Consider the following 21,586-nt stretch of genomic DNA (forward strand, 5'->3'; position numbering starts at 1 on the left):
ATCATGCCTTTTTCTACCACTTCCAGATGTAATGCTGGCAAAGCTCAAGTGCAAGGCCACAATGTACCTTGCAGCAATCGAATTCGGATGCATTGCAAGAAGCCAAGAAAGTGCCATTTGTGTTACATAAAGTAGGAGATGTGACAACGAGCGTGAGACATTAACAATATCATACAATGTACTCAAACTTTTAAGGTAGCACAATTTGGCAGGAAGCATTGACCTGCTTTGCGGTCCAGAAGGCGTTGTATTACGTTACGCTTCAATGGACTAGAGGAAAACTTGAAATTGCTAAGATTATAAACTGGCCAGCCTCCGTTGAAGTGTTGACACGGCATTGGAATTTTAGAGTATCCTTGGGACATTTCCTAGTGAGACGTACACTTCTTTTAATTAAATCTAGCTATCTGACATGGCATAAGAATCTCACCTTAGATTGAAGCTAGATCTTTGTCTAACTCGAGATAGCTGCGAGAGGGAAGCCCAACTCAACATGGATGATAGATGGCTGTTTGCTGTTCGACGCAATTGACTCTTTCTCCCTCCGTAACTCCGACTCCAAGCACAAGCGAAAGTTTCCGTGACTGTTGCTGCTCTCCTCCGGGTGTATAAATAGCCGGCAACCGGGGGGGATCGATAGCTTTGGGCACGCTTGCTTACCTTCCGCTTCCCGTTTCCGGCACTAAAAACGAAACTTCCCACCCCATAAACAAAACACCCCAAAAATTCCCCAAAGCTTCACTCCCTCGTATCAGAGCAAAGTAGTACGACTCCTCCAAATTCCAGACGGCTCCATTTCTGCCGCACCACCACTCGAACATCGCCGAATTGCCCACCGCATGCCACTGCTCCAACTGCCGATAGCACCACCACCACCACCCGATACGGCGGCGAAGGAGTAAAAAGGAAAAAAAAAGGCAGGGGCGATGATCACGTGGCACGACCTGTACACGGTGCTGACAGCGGTGGTGCCGCTGTACGTGGCAATGATCCTGGCCTACGGGTCGGTGCGGTGGTGGGGGATCTTCTCCCCCGACCAGTGCTCCGGCATCAACCGCTTCGTCGCCATCTTCGCCGTCCCCCTCCTCTCCTTTCACTTCATCTCCACCAACGACCCCTACGCCATGAACTTCCGCTTCATCGCCGCCGACACCCTCCAGAAGCTCATCGTCCTCGCCGCCCTCGCCGCCTGGGCCCGCCTCTCTTCCCGCGGCTCCCTCGACTGGGCCATCACCGTCTTCTCCCTCGCCACCCTCCCCAACACCCTCGTCATGGGAATCCCCCTCCTCATCGCCATGTACGGCACCTACTCCGGCTCGCTCATGGTCCAGATCGTCGTTCTCCAGTGTATCATCTGGTACACCCTACTCCTCTTTCTCTTCGAGTACCGCGCCGCCCGCCTCCTCATCGCCGACCAGTTCCCCGACACCGCCGCCTCCATCGTCTCCTTCCGCGTCGACTCCGACGTCGTCTCCCTCGACGGCGGCCGCGACCTCCTCCAGGCCAACGCCGACGTCGGCGGCGACGGCAAGATCCACGTCACCGTCCGCCGCTCCAACGCCTCCCGCCGCTCCGTCTCCATGGCCATGACGCCGCGCCCCTCCAACCTCACCGGAGCCGAGATCTACTCCCTGAGCTCCTCCCGGAATCCTACTCCGAGGGGTTCGAACTTTAACCACTCCGACTTCTTCGCCATGGTCGGCGGCGCCCCGCCCCCCCTCCGCCCCTCCAACTTCGGCCCCGCCGACCTCTACTCCCTCCAATCCTCCCACGGCCCCACCCCCCGCCCCTCTAACTTCGACGACGGCGGCGCCGCCGCCGGATCGCCGCGCTTCGGGCATTACCCCGCTCCCAACCCCGAAATCTCCTCCGCCTCCGCCGCCGCGACAAAGAAAAACAACGCCACCAATCCGACCCCACCGGCGGCCGCTGCTGCGACGCAGCAGCCGCAGAACGGGGCAGCGCAACACGACGCGAAGGAGCTCCACATGTTCGTGTGGAGCTCGAGCGCGTCGCCGGTGTCGGAGGTCGGCGGTCTGCATGTGTTCGGCGGCGCGGAGTTCGCCGCCCCGGACCTCGACGGCCGGCCGGACCACGGTGGCGCCAAGGAGATCCGGATGCTCGTCCCCACCGATCTCCCCCAACACGGCGTAACCAAAGGTAACTTTCGCAATATTGAACAAATCTATATTTATCAAGATTTCATTTTAATTTTATTTCAATTTAAAGGAGCGGCGATACCGGAGGTTGAGGATTACGGAGGTGCAGCAGAGGATATGAGCTTCGGAGGAGGGAAGGGATTAGAAGATGTAGAGGAGAAAGACAAGGAAAACGGGCCGGAGGGGTTATCGAAGCTGGGTTCGAGCTCGACGGCGGATCTCGACCTGAAGGGCGGCGGCGGGCCGCTCGACAGCGGCAAGCACACCCACCACGTGATGCCCCCGGCGAGCGTCATGACCCGTCTGATCCTCATCATGGTGTGGCGCAAGCTTATCCGCAACCCCAACACCTACTCCAGCCTCATCGGCCTCATCTGGTCCCTCGTCGCCTTCCGGTCCGTCTCCCAGCTAACTGTTTGTCTCTGTTTTTTTTCTATTCTTACTCCTGCCGTATTTTTAGCTGCTTAATTAATTGACGAATTCTTTCTTCCGATTTCTTTATGCTGTTATGGGTACAGGTGGCACATATCGATGCCGAAAATAATAGAAAAGTCGATCTCTATACTATCCGACGCCGGGCTGGGGATGGCCATGTTCAGCTTAGGTGGGTTCTGATGGTGTACCAGAAATACGGATCCTTTTTATTCTACAATAAGCCGTATATTTGTGTTTTTATTTAAATTCGGAAACCGGTCCCGGTTTGTCCGTCAAGGGGTGGGGCCCAAGGAGGTGTTGCTCGTCCTCTACTCCTCGATCCTTGCTTCCTTTGGTCCCTACCCGAAATAATGGCGAATGGATCGGAGCATGGAATTTACTACGATGGTGTTTTTCTTCTACTGATAATAATAATAATAATAAGATGAAGAGGAACAACATTTGTCGGGCCCATCCAGCTATAGGGGTGTGGGGGTGGGGTCCAAGGGTGTGTGGGTTTGCTTCTGGGTGGAATGATGGGTGTTGGGTGGTGTTTGTGGCAGGGTTGTTCATGGCGCTGCAGCCGAAGCTCATCCCGTGCGGGAACTCGGCGGCGACGTTCGCGATGGCCGTCCGGTTCCTCACCGGTCCGGCGGTCATGGCCGCCGCCTCCATCGCCGTCGGCCTCCGTGGCGTCCTCCTCCACGTGGCCATCGTACAGGTACATTTCGAATGGCTGGCACACGTACATTATATAGTATACGTGTCGAATTCCCAGCGGTCAAATAAGGGTCGCTACAGTGGACAAACGAACAGCTGACGGACAGGAACTGGGCGACCCGTCGCTTCGCCGCCGCCGCCGCGAGATCACGTTCTGACAACCAAGTCGGCGGGATCTCTGAATTGATGACGTTAATCTAACATTGTTGTTCGGTTTGTATAATGACAGGCGGCCCTTCCCCAAGGCATCGTCCCCTTCGTGTTCGCGAAAGAGTATGGCGTCCATCCTGCCATTCTAAGCACTGCGTAAGTATATTAAAATAAAAGAAAAAAAATAATATTTATATTTATTTGAAAAATATTTGCTGATTTTTGTTTGTTAATACTTTGGGCCGCAGAGTTATTTTTGGAATGCTGATAGCTCTTCCGATCACATTGGTCTACTACATTATCCTGGGATTATGACTCCGTTTGAAACGAGGCGAAGGAATCATCATATTGCTGCGACGGAAAGTGGAAGGAAATCCGTGATGATGGATTGTTCGCCGGCGCATGGTGGGTCCGACGACCGAGAAATTCAGGAGGACGGCATGAAGAAGGCGAATTATTTTGCAGCAAAAGAGAAGCTCGAATTGTTCGTTCTGTAAAAAGGAAAATAGAAGAGTTCAATCTTCTCTTTCTTTTTATTTTAAAATATTCGCCTTCTGCGATCTCTTTCCCTTTTTTTTCTCTTTCTTAAGACTTCTTTACTTTTTCGCTCTATTTCTAGTGTAGTGAAAAGGAGTCTTTCTCAAAATGGGGAAAGGTCTTGTTTGGCATCAAAGACGACAGCCGTCCTTTATGAAAATCACAAAAAATACGGAAAAATTCGTACTCTCTCTCTCTCTCTCTCTCTCTCTCTTGCGTTCTGTCAACTGGGGAGAGAATCCCGGCTTTCAGGCGTCCCACTGTTCTTGTACATCCTCTGTCGTAAGAATTATCGAATACGTTCATTGATCGGACGGTCACTGTTCGATCCCCCATTGGACGGTGGAACACGCTAAATTGGACCCTTCTTCTTGTCCACTATATAGTTTCTGAATTTGATCAGAGCCCGACCGAGAGTCTTATTTAGAAGCATCTCCTGGGACCGCTAGATCACGACACGTCGCAGCGAATAGTGGGCCCCGACAATTAAAGCAGGAGATCGCTGATTGGATGCCTGTAGCGCTAATCGTCAAATTTGGCGGTCCCGTACCCTTCGCGCGAGCCGGTCGGAACAAAATTAAACCCATCTTATCGCAATTAGGGTCCACTGTGCTGACGTGCATTGATGCTGGCTCGCCGTGAGGGGGAAGGCATCGTGCGGACAAGGTGGACCTCAGGGTTCGCGCAACAACCGGTCGCGATCGAACGGTCGGTGATGAATCCTTGTCTTCGCTGGACCTCACAAAATTATGGCGTGTTCTTCCTTTGTTGCATGCCCGAATTCGGGCCATATTCACCTCCTCTGATGATGGACTTCAGCGTAGGGGGTTTAATCTCATTCTTATTGTTGTAAAATTTGGCAGGGAGCAAGCATACAAGAAGTTATAGGAAGGTTTGGTGTTGGAAACCTGCTCTATTTCTTCAAATAGTGAGGAAGAAGTGGGTGGGAAACCATTGCAAGCTCTTAATGAGTCTGATAATTCTCCTCTTCTCCGAGCAAACTGCTTCAGAAATCTCTCTCATTTGTGGTAATTCGTTGGCCAAGATATTGAAACTGAGACATTCTTAATGAAATCATTTTTAAAATCATCAGATGTAAACAATAATAATGTGTTCGTGCCGAGTCCAAGTCGGGGCATTGCAAATTCAGCTTAGCACTTGAGGAATGTATAGTAGCATCTGTGTTTGTCACACATAACATAACAAGGTCAAGTCAGCTTTTTGGTCAAGTAAATCTACATTTTATGAGCAGATTTCTTTTCTTTTTAAGTAGGACCAGGTCAAGTTTAATTTTGCTAGACTCGTTAGGCTTGATCCATGAAGATCTGGTCCATAGTTTGCATCTGATCAATGATCAAAAATCTCAAGCATAGTTCTAGCCAATGATAGATCTGATAGAATTTAATTTTTTTGAAAATTAAGTGTTGAAAAATAATTGGTCTATAGCCAATCAGTAGCACCCCTACTCGACTTGACAGGAAAATCCTCAAGATCCGAATTAGCAAAAAGTGTAAAAAAAAAAAAGATTGGACATGAACCATTGACCAATCTATCTATCTAGACCCACTAAGTGGCAAAATGTGGCAAGATGCCACGGAAACAACCTTCAGTCACTTCAACAAATAAAGCTGAATTCTTAAAGCCGAAATTTAGATCTTTGTTACTCTGTGTAATAGCTGAAAGGTCTGGTATCCACCCACTGAAATCCACGTATGAAGATTCTAGCAATAAATTGCAAGAAATTGAGTAGATCATGGGACCAACTTGCTCTACTCTATACAGTTTAAGAAGTAGAGTACATTCTCTACTCTACACAGTTTACGCATCTACCATTGATTTGATATGATCAATTGGTGTGATAATACAATAAGAAGTTAGAATTTGATGAAATCAATGATGAACTTCCTAATTCTTTCAAGAAATGGAGAGAACCTTAGCTCGCAAATTAAGCAGCAGCCTAAGAATTCGTCTCAAACTTGGCCCCCTCCCAACTCTCACTGCACAAACTTCAATCCATTCAAAGCTTTGAACATACGAAAAAAGAAGAGCAAAGAGAACTCAACGAGGTGAGAGCTAGAGAACGTGCGGTCTCGGACTTCGCTTTCTCACGCCGTCCCATGCTCCCGCCCCACATGCCGGTCAGGTCACCCGTTCCTCTCGTCCACGAGCCATCAACGGTCGCAGCCGTCTGATCATCCTCGTGCGGTCCCTGATCCTGGGTCCACCGCCCAGGCAAGTACACGTGGGCCCGGCGAATAGGCCAAGGCTTGGGGGCACGTGAAGGGGCCATGCATGCAACATTCTTCCATGTCGACAAAGTTGACGGATCATTCAGCCACAGTTCTTTCCTCTTTCTTTGGGTTTATCTCGATGGGATTTGCTCTTCTTTTCAGGCCGGTTTTGGGGAGCAACAGTTCGCTATTTGTATTCTGGCCTTCGCTTAAATATAATTGCTGAAGTATGTTTGAAGCCACAGCAGATGTCTTGGGCTTCATACAATATTTCCCGGGAAATATGGCGTGGTGTCTCCTTGGGTCACTTGTCTTCTTAATCCCCGTTCCTTTGGCTTTGATTCTGTCATTGTTGTAGGAATGGAGGGGAACATACGCCATGGTGGATCATGGAAGCAAGGGATTTGCTTGAGGTGTCGGTTTTTGGTTGGTCGAGGGCCGTTGAAGAGGAGCAATCACGGATTTTTCGATGAAGAATATTTGTATATATTTCCAACCTTTTTCTTGGTTATTTCAACCAATTAGACATGTTTTGGCCCTTCAAGAAGAAATTTTGCGCACATGAATCTCCTCGAAGTGCATTCACTATCAAGTAGATTATTGTGTTTAAGAAATCTTCGAATGGATAACTAAATTTGTTTTATCTAACCACCCTATCTATATTATATATCGATCGAAGATCGCACTTTAGGAGCTAATTAAGCTAAAAAATAATTTAGGATCTCTTTTTATTATAATAGACATGCTTACAAGGAAATTGTTAGACTTTTCCATCAATCAAGCAAATATCATGATACTTGCAAAAGTATTTCGCCGGTAAGTTCTCTTTGATCCCTCCAACTAGTTGGTGCGATTAATTGCATGCTTGTTGTAAGGAGAAAAGTATTTTAACCCAATCCTCTACACATATCATGGTTGCTTTGAAGGTCAACTGAGGAAAAGATTGAAGTAAATTCCAATTAATATTAAGAAGCAGAAATAGGAAATCAGGTATATATATATATGCTTTCACAGATACCATTATCATCATATAACGTGAAACTTTTATTTGTTTTATGATGTTTTTAAGAACCTTAAAAAGGTGATTCTTAGAGTTTATCATTTAATACAACATGATAAGAAGTTTCCCGATAATATAGTTAACACTTGAACCCCCCAAAAAAAAATCTCAAAACTATAAAGAATGCTTGCAGAGTACACAAGCACGATGCAAAATATTTTTGTTCAATTTTCTTAAATCTTGAGAGGGCCTATATGATGTACTAATCTAGTTAAAACAACTTAGACATGAAAGGTTTTACAGATCTGTCCTATAGGGTCTACAAAGTTATTTTCCACGACAAGAGTACTATGTAGAATCAAATGAAGTTGGTGAATAAAGCAAGGATAGTCAAGAATTAAGTTTGTGATGGATAAGGAATTAGAAAAGAGAAGATGATCTTTTCAGTATGGTTGTAGAAATGCCTGTGAAGGCAAGCTACCAAGCTCTAATAAACTGCACCATATCTATCCATGACCGATCGAACTGAAGCACAATACTTTTATCGAAAATCATTCAAGTCTTAACTAAAACAACAACGTTGTCGAGTCCCCAGTTGCATACTTTTTAAATACAGGCGACTCACCAGATGGTACTAATTAAATCGATTCGAATACAAAGAGAGAATGAATATAGAACTAATTCATAAATTTGCTAACCTTTCTCATCCTTCTAATTCTCTTATCCTACAACAGTTTTCTAGTATTTCTTTTTGACAGTCCAAACTAGCTCATCAACAAACATACTAACTGCCATATATTTCTTTACACAACACTGTTGTAATAGTAATCACCTCCATAACTACTGTGGTAGCTATTATATATCAAAACCATGGCAGCTGATCCATATACAGGGTAGGAACGATTTAAGGGATGACAAGGACAGGCATTGTGTGGATGGGGACCGGCATGCTCCGTGCTGAAGTGAAAGCCTTCCACCCTTAGTTTCTTCTATGATGGTTAACATTGTGGAGCTTGGAGTCCGATAAAAAGTACTGGCTAAGGATCGATAAAAAAAGAAGCCACCTTCTTCCTAGGTCCATCAGACAAAAGCGTGAGAGCCAGAAACCCATGGCTGAGTTCCCTTTCACAGGTGGGCTGCTCTCCAAAGCGGGAACACTCACAATTTAAGTCGCTATCTGTAAGAAATAAAGCTCACACACATAAAGCCGGACAAAATAGAAAAGGTATGCAAGACGCATGCATTTATGTGTAATGCTTTGTGGTTGGACTAGACCATCAGCTCAGGGGTTGGATGTGATCTAACCAATAATTAGTGCACTCGAAGGTGAAACTTGATAAGGATTAGAAGAATTAAAAAGAAATAAAAAGTAAAAAAAAAAAAAAGCGTGTAAGAAACTCAGTGTGTACAAAAAGATGTCCAAAAATGATGGTGTAGTTACGTACAAAAAAGAAGTCAAAAAGTCCGATAGAGTCGCTATCGCTCTATATCCATTCTGCTACTGAAAGCAAATTAGACTTCCAAGTGATGAAAAGTCTCATTTGACGGCAATAATCCATTTCCATCCCACATACAGAGCTTGTGGCATATTGCATGTTATTTCCTCAATGTAAATGCCCCATGGAATGGTTAGGCCGCCATCAACTCCAAGTAGAGGTAGGATCCTCTCCAATTTGGTGTGGTACAGTTCAATAGCCAACAATATCACCTCAGCGGGGTCCTACTAGTTTTGTCCACTTGAGTCACATCCTTAAATTAGGTTCCGAAGAGGTCTTTAGTCCATTCAAGATTGATGGAATTAACCGACGCATGTTCGCCCGACTCATTTTTTAGGCCACCTTAATTTGATGATGGGAAATTGAACGAAACAAAGAAGAAGATCAAACTCTTCGAGGTCGGTCGAATTAATGCATTATTTTCAGCCGAAAATGGCCTCCTGAAGACTAATAAGTATTATTACGGTGCCAGTTGGATTCAGTCTGGTACCATATTACAGTATTATCATATTGTTGGACAATGAAAACTTCCCAAGACTTTGAGCAGACCTAGGTCTTATCCGATCAAAGATGATGAACCCACCAATTTGGCTCGGTCCTTGGCCTAACTAGGAATTTGATCCAAGTTTAGATTCAGTAGGAACCCCAGTTTCATACTTTGATCAGGCTGGACCATTGCTCATACTCAAACTTGCTTGAAAATCTTGAGCTTATGTGGCCTAAATAGATGGGGACCAACCTAACTACAAACATTATTGGGCCTATTTAGGTCTTAAAAAGTTCCATCAAAATCCAATATAGACCACATTTGACCACCTTCTCTTGTATGGGCCATATTTCAGCCCCTGGGGATCTAAAAGCAGTGCCATGCAGCAATCTAGCTTTCTTCGGGTATAATTTGTGGGCTTCCATAAAAGAAGCCTAGAAAAACCTACAACTCTTCGACACATCGGTTTCGGGTGCGGAGCTGTGGGTTGCTTGGGCGGGCCTTCGTCATGCCCGGTAAGTCCTACAGGCTAGTTCCATTGTCCTGGAAGGAGACTCGGCCACTGTCATAAGTTGGATTCTGTAGGGGCAACGGTTACGCCCACCCATTGCTGCGAGATATCTGGGCTATGGTGAGAGATGACGAAGCTTTTCAGGCTAAGCATGTATTCAGTGAAGCTAATGGAGCTGCAAATTGGGTGGCTTCTTATGCAGCCAACTACTCCGGTAACATTCTGTGGGCTGGTGACGGAGAGTTGCCCTTGGCACTCCAAGGCATTCTGTTTTTTGACTTTATTGGGTGCATCCATAATATTCATGTATGATTCATCCGCCTTAGCCAAAAAATAAAAAAAAGAAGTAGCTAGGCCGGCGAACACATTGCCTTTACCCCTACCGAAATGATATCGAAGCAACTGAAGCTGATGCAAGCAACTGAAGCTGATGCAAGCGAATACTTGACATTTCTTCCAAATATCCTTGAGACTAGATTACATATTCCCTTTGGAATATGTATAGAAATATTGCTGCCTTTATATCGCTAGAGATGTGCTTAGTTAACACATTTAAAGTAAAGCTTCAAGAGGGCGACAACAAATTGTCTCCAAATATACAATGTGAATAAACAACAAACTATCATTAGCTAAAACAATATGGGTGAAATCTTGTTTCCCAAAGAGAACCAATCACCGTAATGACTTGAACGAGACTTGACTTAAGACAGCCTCAAAAGGTTTGTCTAGTTTTCCAAATATAATTAGTTCATACGAAGGTTGTAGAGGAGACATACTTCAGGAAGGCCATTTGTATTAATTGGTATTGTTAACAAATCCGTAGTAAGAGCCACAAAGTCTCTGTCTACATTGGACAGTGTCCATTTCCATATATCAACATCATGATGGGAAGATGCAGATAAAATTATATCATTGTGGGTATAAGCTTATAAAAACAATTTAATGGGAATGTCCAAATTTGTAGTTGTCATCTCGAGCAGCAAGCATAAATTCTTTGGATCTAAAGCATGAACATCAATAAGAAAGGAAACATACAAGGAATAATTTAAACAATCAACACTCAAGGACAACCTAAAGAAACAACATTAGCACTTGAGTAATGAATCATGGTTACTATGCGCTTAGGTATAACCTTTCATGCAAACTAATCTTGTTTCTTTAGGGTTGTCAACCATTTTAGCATTTCCTAAAAAGAAGAGGAAATACATAAGAAATATTAAAAAAAAAAAATAGCGCTTAGTAGTACTAACACATTAAAGGAATCCCAACATTGTAACCAATTAAAAGATCCAGATTTTGTAAAAATTATAGATTCCCAACGTGATGGACCACAGTTATCATCAAAATTTATAAAAAATATATAATATATCTTGAGGCATGTATGTAGGAAAACATGTATAATAAAGAAGTAATAATTAACTAATCCTGGTATAGAAAATAGAAAATACTAGATCAATCGATTTTTAGAATTCATAATTTTATAAAAAACTGTAAATTATTTTTTCTCAAAATCTGGATTTTCGAAACCCAAGACTCCTAAGTTTATTTGTGATTTGGCTATCACAATTGAGGCTTGGATATCACATCAATTCTAGAATGTGCGTCTTGTTATTTGTCATTTGGCTAATATGATCCTGAATGCAACTCTTTAGTTAAATTTACATTATTTAATAATCCATGTTTATTATATATAGACTATTTAAATAACAAAATCTTTTGCAAATTGTTGCTCGACTCTTTCTTCGGAGTGTTGATGAACAGCGTTGTACGGTTGTACCTCGTAGGATCCAGGCCCGGGGCTCAAGGTTTGGACTTAAGTCTGAGCCAGACCTGGCCCAAAAGAACCAGGCCTGAGCCCGACACAAAACTTTCGGGGTGCGTCATGCTCGGAATTGGGCTCCACAAAACTTCTAGGCCCAAAAGTCGACTGGGTTTAAATTTCCAGGCCCAAGCCTGGCCCTTTTTCCAGAGAATAGCGTAACTACTTGCCTTTTGCACCAAAAGACCCAAAAAAAAAAAAAAAAAATCTTCCATTTACAAAATTTATGACAAAGATTTAGAAGTTCAGGAGTTCATCTTCTGGTCCTCACATGCAGCATGCGCATAGCTAACAGGCAGCGGAGGAGGGATGGCGGCGGGGGCGGAAAGGGAAGGCTGACGGCAAGCTGGTGGTGGCGGTGGCGGCGGAGGCAGCGACGGCGCGGGGAGTCGAGGTAAGACGCTCGCAGCGAGGGCACATGGTGAGGGCGGAGGCAGGCATGGGCTGGCGGGTGTGAGGGGAGAGGATGGTAGGCGGAGCCACCCGCAAGGCCCGCAGTTCCTCCACCTCACGCTGGAGACGGCGGTTCTCCTCCGTCAGCGAGCCGAAGCACCGCTTCAGGTACTCGCACTCCATCTCCGTCTGCTTCAGCTTCGTCCTGTGTCACCAATCAGAACAAAGCATCGCTACCTCGTAATTTTTTCAGAGAATGCATTATACTTTCATATAGTTTGCTGTTCAGTTGTGCAAAGAAAAATCATTAGATTCCTAAAATTCTGGAATTGGATTTTTCTGGGTTTTTTTTTTTTTTTGCCTCTCCGGACAAGTGAGTGTTACGCAGTCCTTTTGAGGTACACGCCTCGGACATCTTGAGAAGAGAATGAGATCTCCCAACTGAAATTGAGGACATGAAGTTGATGAAGGTTACCGAAGCTGATGAGTTCTGCCTACCTATCACCTTGCATCTTTCCATTTCTGAGAGGTAAACAAATATGAAATTCCAGAGGTTCTTGAGCTCTATGGGCAAATCTTTTTATTTTTTGCACTACCAAAATCAATTTGAGCTTGAGTACGTACTACCTGACTAAAAATCGAGTCAGGAACGGTTTAAGGGTATATCAAACTGTTTGAAATAAGCTTATGCTCAGCTAGGCTCAAAAGTAAGCTCAATCAGGCTCGATCAACTAGGAAATGAATCAAGCATGATCCTAAATTTCAGCTTGAAGCTACTTCAAGCAAGCTCGGTCGGATTTAAGCTCGTTCTAGCTCAGCTCCAACGTATCCCTAGTTATCACAAAATGCAAATGGTGGACGACATGGTGCCTTGCGTGGAACTAGCAAGGACTCAAAACATAAATGAAGCTCCTGCATTGCATTTGCAAAACCATGACCCAAGTATGAGGATTTATACCCAATTGTCATCTTAAACCATGCCTTTCCTACTCTTGACGACCTTTACATGCTATCCACATTAACTTCTAAACGTAATTTCTCATTACTTCGATTTCAAACCTGGAGTGCTAATACTGCGAGCCAAACAAATAATATCAGTTGCATCGTAATGGTGCTCGACCACTTAATAGGGAATTGGACACACGGTCTCGGCTTTCCAAGGTTTATGCCAAACCATCCTAACCAGGAGGCAGAGAACTACTGCTTTGCACCATCAGACCCATGGTGAACGCATACTAAATGTCAAGCACTATTTGAAGGTATTAACCATATCATGCTAATCTCATGCAAGGATTACCAACTTGTTCTTCATAATAAGGTGGCCACTAATGTGAACTTAATATTAAGTTACATCACCTCTCTATTATTTTAAACAGATCAGCCTCCTTGACCAGAAATTTTAAAGGAAAAAAAGACATTGTCAGAAAATATATCAGACGCAACCTGGCATTTTAAACCTTCGGTCAGCAAAGCATCAAAATAAAGTTCAGTTATTATATCGACTCAATATTATCATAAACTAAATTCTCACGTCAGTGACGACGGGTTAAGAAAAAGGTCGCACCAGATTTAACCATGGAAATTACACCTAGCAATATTAGTTTTTGGGCAAGCTTTTCTAATTGGCTTTCTTCGATGAAATGATCTACGTTGCGACAAAAATCCGGAAAAAATCTATTCCACAACTCATTGTCTCTCGAAAAGTCAACGGCTGACAAGGAAACAAAACAAGCATATAATAATAAGAAAACAAACCTCCCAAAGAGAGAGAGGAGAGAGAGAGAGAGAAGGAAAGGGGTTTCACGCACCTGGCCCTGCGGTTCTGAAACCACACCTCCACTTGTCGCGGCCTCAGCTTCAGCTTCATCGCTAACGCCTCCTTCTGCTTCTGCCGTTTCGTACAAACCATTGAATTTTTTTCCCAATTAATAAACCACCCAATAAATACCGAATAATATATATATACATTAATTACAATATTACAAACAACAATAATCAATAATAAATAAAAGCATAAGTACGAGAGAAGATGTTGGACCACTGATTTAAAATAAAAATAAAACCAGAGAAATTGTTGTATATATAAATATATATATCGATTAAGGGGCGAGAAAATAAAAGAACACTAGGAATATAAGGGGGCTGATTACTTTATATTGTGATGTAATAAATAATATAAGAACTCACAGGGTTGAGGGTGTGATTCTGCCTGAAGCTTTCCTCAAGCAGCCGAGACTGCTCTTTTGATAGGCGGAGCTTCTTCGGCCTGGGGGTTCCCCCTTCTTCCTCCTCCTCCACGCTTCCCATGGGGAAATCCTCCTCAGCACCACTAGCGGGTTGATTTATGTCCAACTCCCTCACATTGCAACCACCCCCTTCTACAAAAACGTGTAAAGAAAGTTAAATAGAGAGGGTGAGAGGCCTCAAATATCATCATGCAAAGTGAGCGTACAAATTAAGATCATCATCATCATCATCATCTCATATATCAAAACCATGCAACAACACATGGCTTAACGAAACTCACGAAACCTCTCATCCAACAAATAAAAGACCAGAGATTTCCTCGATCTTACCATAGCCAGTGGAGGTTCTTAGCCCAGGGACAGCGATGGTCAGCTCCAGCCCAGAAGCGCTCCCCCCAAAGCCCGCCATCGGAGGACACAGAGGAAGAGGAGCAGAAGGGAGAAAGAAGAAAGCAACAAAAAGGGCACAAGTATAAGAAGAAGAAGAAGAATATGACGGTGGAGGGGTTTTGAGGGGTTTATTTATAGGGGCAAGGAAGTATTAAAATGAAAGAAAATAGTTAATATAATTTAATTGGGGGAAGGGAGGGCGGGGCGCAGTAAAAGAGAGGAGTAGTGTGGTCCCCTAGGTGGGGTTTGACTCGAGTCGTCACGTCAAAGTCTGGGATGGAGGGGGAGGGGATGCAACGGGGCCGGAGAACGACACGTGTCCGGACGCATGGCGGAGTGCAGGGGAATAGCCGGCAGGTCCCCCGGTTGGGAGAAGGCGAGTCGGCTTGTCGGGCCTCACGTCGGCTGCCGTAATCATTGGTTGAAAAAAACCTCGCCAGCTCTCCCACACCGCTGCTTTTGCCTGCCCACACTTGCACTCCGGGTCCTCCAACAATCCTTTCCTTCACATTACCCTGCTGCTGACCACGGCCATGCCAGTGTCTCAAATATTTTCTATGACTTTGAATAATATATATATATATATATTATTGCTGGAAATTGGATCGAGGACGACCGCTGGCTGAAAAAGAGGAGCTCTGGCAAGAGTGGCGGGTGGCGGTACGTCGGCTGGCTGCGTCCTCCGAAGGATCTGCAAACAGCCGGTGGTCAAGACTTCCGGCGCCGACCTCCAATGCTTAAGTCAAAGGGGGACTTGATTTGGATAAGAAAACGAATTGTATATCGGAGTCTAAAAATTAGAATCCAGAAGAAGAATCCTCCTTTAAAGAGGAAGAAGTTCCCCTTTTATATGAGGAATACAGAATTACTTGTGATGTGACTGGACGAATTGAATGAGTTACCGTCATGATTGAGTGTGGTCATCTGAATTAATGCGTTGCCGTAGAGGATGAGACTGAAGCCAATGAGTTGTTGTGGATGACCGGACGTAGTTGAATGAGTCGATGAGTTGCTGTGGATGGCCTAAGATTTTGAGTAACCCGGAAATCCGTAGAGATCATGCGCATTAATTATTTACAGTCGTAGCAGGGTATAGTCCCTGATTGATCTGTCGTGGCGTGGCCGGCAAGCAAAGCATGGTACGGTGAGACTGCTGCAAGGCGTGACTGCAGCATGTAGACGACGAGCTCGGTCTTCTGAGCTCGGCCTGCATGAGCTCAGTCTGCATGAGCTCAACCTTCTGGGCTCGGCCTGCACGAGCTCGGTCTTCCGAGTTCGGTCTGCATGCTCGGCTCGGCCTGCACGAGCTCGGTCTGCATGAGCTCGGCCTTTTAAGCTTGACCTCATGAGCTCGGCTCGGCCTGCATGAGGTCAGGCTTGCTGTTGGATTTGGGTGCTTTAATTATACTTGTGGGGTGGTCCTTTTTTCCCCCAACATATGTATATATGTATATATGTATATATGTATATATGTATATATATATGTATATATATGTATATGTGTGTGTATGTATGTATGTATATATATGTCACAACCCATTACTGCCTGTTAGAACCAAATATATTGAGATGGGTATTCAACAATTTCTTTAATTTGTTCCATAAAATTATCCAAGTTGGCTGATGATCCAGGCATCTAACTCGTAATATATAATTTCAAAGTTTTGCATGCAAGACTCCTCTATGAAATCAACATGGGTGATCTATACATTCAACAACCCTAACAAGATTTATTATATACGTGGAGTTTAGTTAGCATATCTCTAGCACTAGTTTGGTTCGCAGAAAAAGAGAAAAAAATGTGGTCAATCCAAAAGTAAAAAAAAAAGTAGGCCTCCTATTTGGTTAAAGTGAAAAAATAGTATTTTTATAAGAATAAAATTTTTATATTTTATAAAAAAATATATATAGAAAACATAAAAAAATTATTTTTTCACTGGTTAAGAATCGATTTTTTTTTCAAAACTACCTTTAAATTATCAAAATATGTAGATATAATTTTTCTTTTTATTAAATATAATAAATATTTTATATAATTTTTTTAGAAAAATAAATGGGCAACTAAATATAAATCACTTAAATTTTTTTAATCAACCAAATATACTAAAATTATTTTTTTTAGACATTATTTTTCTAACAAATCAAACGAGTTCATTGTAAAAATATAGTTATTTATAGTTTTTTTTTTGTCAAAATTACTTGTAGCTGGTACGCTAGGTATGTCATCTCTTTTTTAGTTCAAGTACTGTATGAAGGGTCCATAATTTCAAGAAATTTATTGTCCTCCATAAAAGATCTCAATAATACATTGAATGCTGCAACAGCCTCCCTAATAAATAGTAGTTGATGCAAGTGCTACTTGCAACGTACATAATGCTACAACATTCTCTCATAAAATAGTAATAGCAGGTTTCTTTTAATTATTTCCATAGTATGTATCGCTTTAATTCATCATCTTCTGCTCTTTTATCATGTACGTATCTTTGTTCGATGCTTGAAGGGACATTTATATCTATGACCGAAAAAAATGGGAGCATTTATATTCTGCACTGCCTAATATTTATCTTCAAATATTGAAAACGATCTGCCTCCTTGTAAACCGAGCAACGTAACTTCGAAATGTTCCCCTGTATTGTCACATTGAATGATTTAATCTTTTATCAAATTTTATAACTAGATTCCGGGAGCGGGGGGAATTTGTGGACGAGATGACGATGAACTCGTCAGCGACCATTTTCTATAGACCATCCAAACAACAGCTGTACAAGTGTCATTGGAATGAGATAATTTTTCTAGAACTAATTTGATTCTTAATATATATATATATACACACATATATTTAACAAAAATTAAAAAAATATTTTATATTTGATCAAATTAAAAATTAAGATAATTTTTTTAAAAAAATATTCGAGCTTTTAAATAGAATTTTTTTGCTTTTACACAAGTTTTATATATTATATTTTACCACCAAGATGGTAGCCTAGTGGTACTGGATGGAATTTCTATTCTCATGGTCCCAAGTTCGAATCATTGCGGCGTTGATTAAAATGTGGCTTCGGCCACTGTTTAGACATGAGGCATAGGAATGCTTCTTGAACCTCTAATAGCCGGGGTGGTGCTAGGTGTGACGTACTCACACGTGGGACTCGAGCCAGACTCCAGAGGGATAGCTGAACCGGGCTTATGGGTGAGGAGGGTATGAGTAAAATCGATCATAGTGCTCAGCACACGGCCATTTCTGCCCGCATCGAATATTCTCATGGCGGGGCGGGGGTTAGTGGGGGTTGCTATGCAGGGATGGGCTTGTCCCTTCCTCCCTTCTTCTCATTATTTTCTAAGAAAAAAATAAATAAATAAATGTCCAATCAAATATAAAGATGATTCAGAATATGTCTATGATCAAAAGCTTGGATTATATATTTAGATATTAATTTTTTTAAAAAAATATTTTTAGGAGCCAAACGAGACTTTTAATTTTTGGATTTCACGTGGTAATACATTTGACTGGATTGATGACTTAATATGTGGATCAGGAGTGAGATTTTGGCCATTGGACCTTTCAAGGCCAAGTGCCTCTCGTGAATTGAGGAGGGGCATCTGGGGAAAAGGAGATGGCGACGCCTTCCCCGTCTCAAAGGGAGACGACCTTGAAACCGTTTGGATGGACGGGGAACCAACTGGCCTCTCGTCTTTTCAGATACGCCTCAAATCTCAAATCATATCAATTGTCATTTATTTGTTGCTTCTAAGTGTCGTCAAATCCTGAAGCTTCTTAAAAGTGAAATGATTCGGTCTGGAAGTAAAACCTGGCCCGCGCCTGGCCAGCAAGTAAACGGAAAAAAATGGATTGATTTGGCCCGATACAAATCAAATGAATTTGGATAAGAATTTGAATGATAAATACGTAATTACGTATATGGATCATTAAGTAGTCCAATTCAAATTCACAATAATCCATAGAAAAATATACCGTGCCTTTTCTTATGATTCTACTTAAATTTAAATAAGAAATGTTTGCTTACTCAAAGCTTCATGTAATTAATTATCATCAATTTATTTTGTATATTATTTAATTGTTATTTTTTAGTTTATATGAATAAATATGTATATATTCTTCATGGTTTGTGTACGGTCTTTTTTGATTCGATTTGACCAAAATATTTAAAAAATTGATGGAGAAAATCTTAAATGCAATTTGAATCAATATTATCCAAGTTGAACAATATCTAGATTCAAATTTTAAGTCATACAAAGTTCGAGGTACCTTGTGCTCTAATTGAATTTGATCTACTCTCAGTTATATTCCAGCAATACTCCTGCATCATAATTAGCATCAAGGATATTAGGTCTTCCACAAATTGCATCTTTGTGCTAAATCTTTTGCTACGATAATTCTAGAGGTGCCAATAGATCCCACTAAATTAACACATCATTTGTAAGTTTAACTTGCACCATGTAAATATGAACTTGAGATTAATTAATCTAATTTTATGTATAAACTCATAGATTTTGTTTGGAAACAAAAGAACATTTGAGGAAAAAGAGTTATTTCGAGGATACACATTAAACACTACACTTTTGTAGGTTGGGCCACTAATCCCCCTACTCCGGTCAAACTTTGGATGATTGGGGATCGGTTGCATTGCATTGGAACTGAGCAGCCAACCTAAGTTTAAAAAATTCACTTAAACAAAATAGGCCAAGTATATTTTATCTTTCAACTAAACCAAAAATGTAAATGTAGTGTTATCAGCTACACCTAGTATTATATACTTATTAGATAAGATTAAAATACTTTATCCAAACAACACTGAAGATTTATCAAACTCTACTTTGAAATTAATTACTCAAGAGAAAGAGAAATTGTGTTTTTTTTTATTTTAAACTAGATTATAATATATGCCTTGGCCTAAGCTCATCAACCTGAACACCATCCCATACGGGGGAAAAAAAAAGGGAGGCATCAATGATGAGTGATGCTTTTGTTAGAATTATAATCCATACTTTTGTTGGCATTGATGGTCTCATCAATCTTAACTCGTTGTTTCTGTTAAGAATTAAATAATAAAAAGATCTAAGAAAATGGCCTGACTTGACCCGGCCCATAAAATCTCAAACCCATCATTTGGAATCGATAAAGCTCCAACCTACCTGTCTCCCCTACGACCCAAAAAGGATAAAAAAAATAAAAAAAATAAAAAAAAAAACCAAAACACAAAGATTTGGGCCAACCGGCCCCAGAGCATGTGATTTCTTCGAATCGGCGCATCACCAGGCGAGACGACGAGCTTTTTATTGGACAAAGAGGTGGGTCCCCTACGTCCGAGTAAGACGGGTACTGAGGAGACATGCAACGCCTCAGACAGCAACGTGGAAGGCGTTGCACCGTTGGTGGCGGACACCTGGACCCACCATGACCTTACTTTCTCATTCGCCTTGTGGGGCCCACAGCATCATAAGGCACCGGGACCGCGTGGCGCACGAAGACTTTTGGAAAGCGGCGACCCGGGTGGCTTTTCCACTGCCCAGCCAGGGCAAGGCTCAAATAGATTAAACCCAAATCTTACGTTAAGTTAGACTTCATACATTAGAAAACATCTTTCTTCTCGGAAAAAAAAAAAAAAACCAAAAATGGAGGCACTAATCCACTAGCTCGATCTGAAATCAACTAAAAATTTGGGTCTAGGTACTGAGGATTCCGAATCTTATTGGATTAGATATGTTGCACCTAGTATGAGTGTTGGTGTGTGATGGCTCTCACCGGTAATATTGAAGGCAAATTAGGATAATGTATCATAATTTATTTGGATTTACTGCTACTTATCGGCATGAGGTTGCAAGTTGAGTGCGATTTTAGGTTTAAATTTTAAAAAGTAGTTTGAAGTTGGTTATGGTATAATTGGACCTAATCCATTATCCTCCTTACTTAGTAAGCCATATAAGACAAGGTTTATGACGTCTCAAATTCCTACTAGTAGGATGGTCTCTCACTCGAGAATGTTACAATTACACAAAATGCTCTCTTTTCTCCTATGAATTTTCTATGAGGTAACTTAGGGTGAACGAGTTTGAAGGTTTATTTGGGGGAGGTGGTTTCGATAGCTCTAATGCAGAGAACGACATCAATTTGTTGAATAATTGAATAATATGGTTGACTATAATGCAACGACCAATTGTCAGCTTCTTTCAAGTTGTTCTTTGATTATTCTGAGTTGAGCTTTTTGCTGATGTATAATTTAGATAAACTGAAGGCAGTTTTGTTTCATTCAAGATATTTTGAATCGAGTACAACTAATATTTTTTTTCAAGATTATTTAGCAGCATATAATTGGATTCTCAGTGGTTATATATTCCTTTGCTTAGCAATTAGAGATTCTAAATTCAAGTCTCTACCAGCGCATTCTCTGAGTGATTAACATATGGAGCTTGAGATAGCACGGCTAAAAAGAAATGGGCATAAAAGGGAAATAGAAAGAAGGTGTTAGCTTGCAAAGTTGGTAAGATGTCTTGATGGTTTTATCAAAAACTAGATTCAATGCGATTCAGAGAAGGTATGGAATTTTGAATGAGGGCTTCACCTTTTTTTTTTTTTTTTGTAACCCATTGTGCATGAACAACTTCTAAAGGAGCAGGCTGTAGCAGTGGAGAATCATGTGTTACTCTATTGATGTATCTTATAGTTGAGACGTGGACCTGAAGAAAAACCAAATGGTTTTGAAATAGATATGAGAGTAGTAAATAAAATAATAGGATTGGAAAAATAAGAGGCTAAAAGGTATTTAATCTTCTTTTGATTTCTATCATGCATCTATTTTTCCTCTGATAGGTGCAGTATTTTTGGTGAAAAAGCAGAGTACTCAAAATCAATCAATAGCACGGGAAATACTGAAAGATGATTGGTTCATTGGCATTAGATAATCCATGAGCTCAATTTGCTCTTGAAGAAGAGATAGGATGTTTGCTGATTCCAAGTGGAACCAGTAAGTGGTTCTTAGCTTTCATATGTACCAATGTTTGCTTTAGCCTCTAG

General features: G+C 42.0%; 2 protein-coding genes across 2 annotated transcripts; one reads left to right on the plus strand and one right to left on the minus strand.

Annotated features, from left to right (window-relative positions):
* Positions 1-257: 257 nt before the first annotated feature.
* Positions 258-4,171, plus strand: LOC103715141 (auxin efflux carrier component 4). Its single transcript, XM_008802676.4, has 6 exons — positions 258-2,160; positions 2,230-2,554; positions 2,678-2,763; positions 3,137-3,294; positions 3,523-3,599; positions 3,692-4,171. The coding sequence occupies exons 1-6, from the start codon at positions 927-929 to the stop codon at positions 3,756-3,758; spliced, it is 1,947 nt and encodes a 648-aa protein (XP_008800898.1). The 5' UTR covers positions 258-926; the 3' UTR covers positions 3,759-4,171.
* A 7,280-nt stretch (positions 4,172-11,451) lies between these two features.
* Positions 11,452-14,634, minus strand: LOC103715172 (homeobox-leucine zipper protein HOX3). Its single transcript, XM_017844728.3, has 4 exons — positions 14,494-14,634; positions 14,105-14,295; positions 13,726-13,805; positions 11,452-12,122 (listed from the first exon to the last, which is right to left on the minus strand). Exons 1-4 carry the CDS (start codon positions 14,570-14,572, stop codon positions 11,813-11,815), a joined length of 660 nt encoding a protein of 219 aa, XP_017700217.1. The 5' UTR covers positions 14,573-14,634; the 3' UTR covers positions 11,452-11,812.
* Positions 14,635-21,586: the final 6,952 nt, after the last annotated feature.

The sequence above is a fragment of the Phoenix dactylifera genome, chromosome 11 (genome assembly GCF_009389715.1).
Source record: "Phoenix dactylifera cultivar Barhee BC4 chromosome 11, palm_55x_up_171113_PBpolish2nd_filt_p, whole genome shotgun sequence".
Classification (NCBI taxonomy): domain Eukaryota; kingdom Viridiplantae; phylum Streptophyta; class Magnoliopsida; order Arecales; family Arecaceae; genus Phoenix; species Phoenix dactylifera.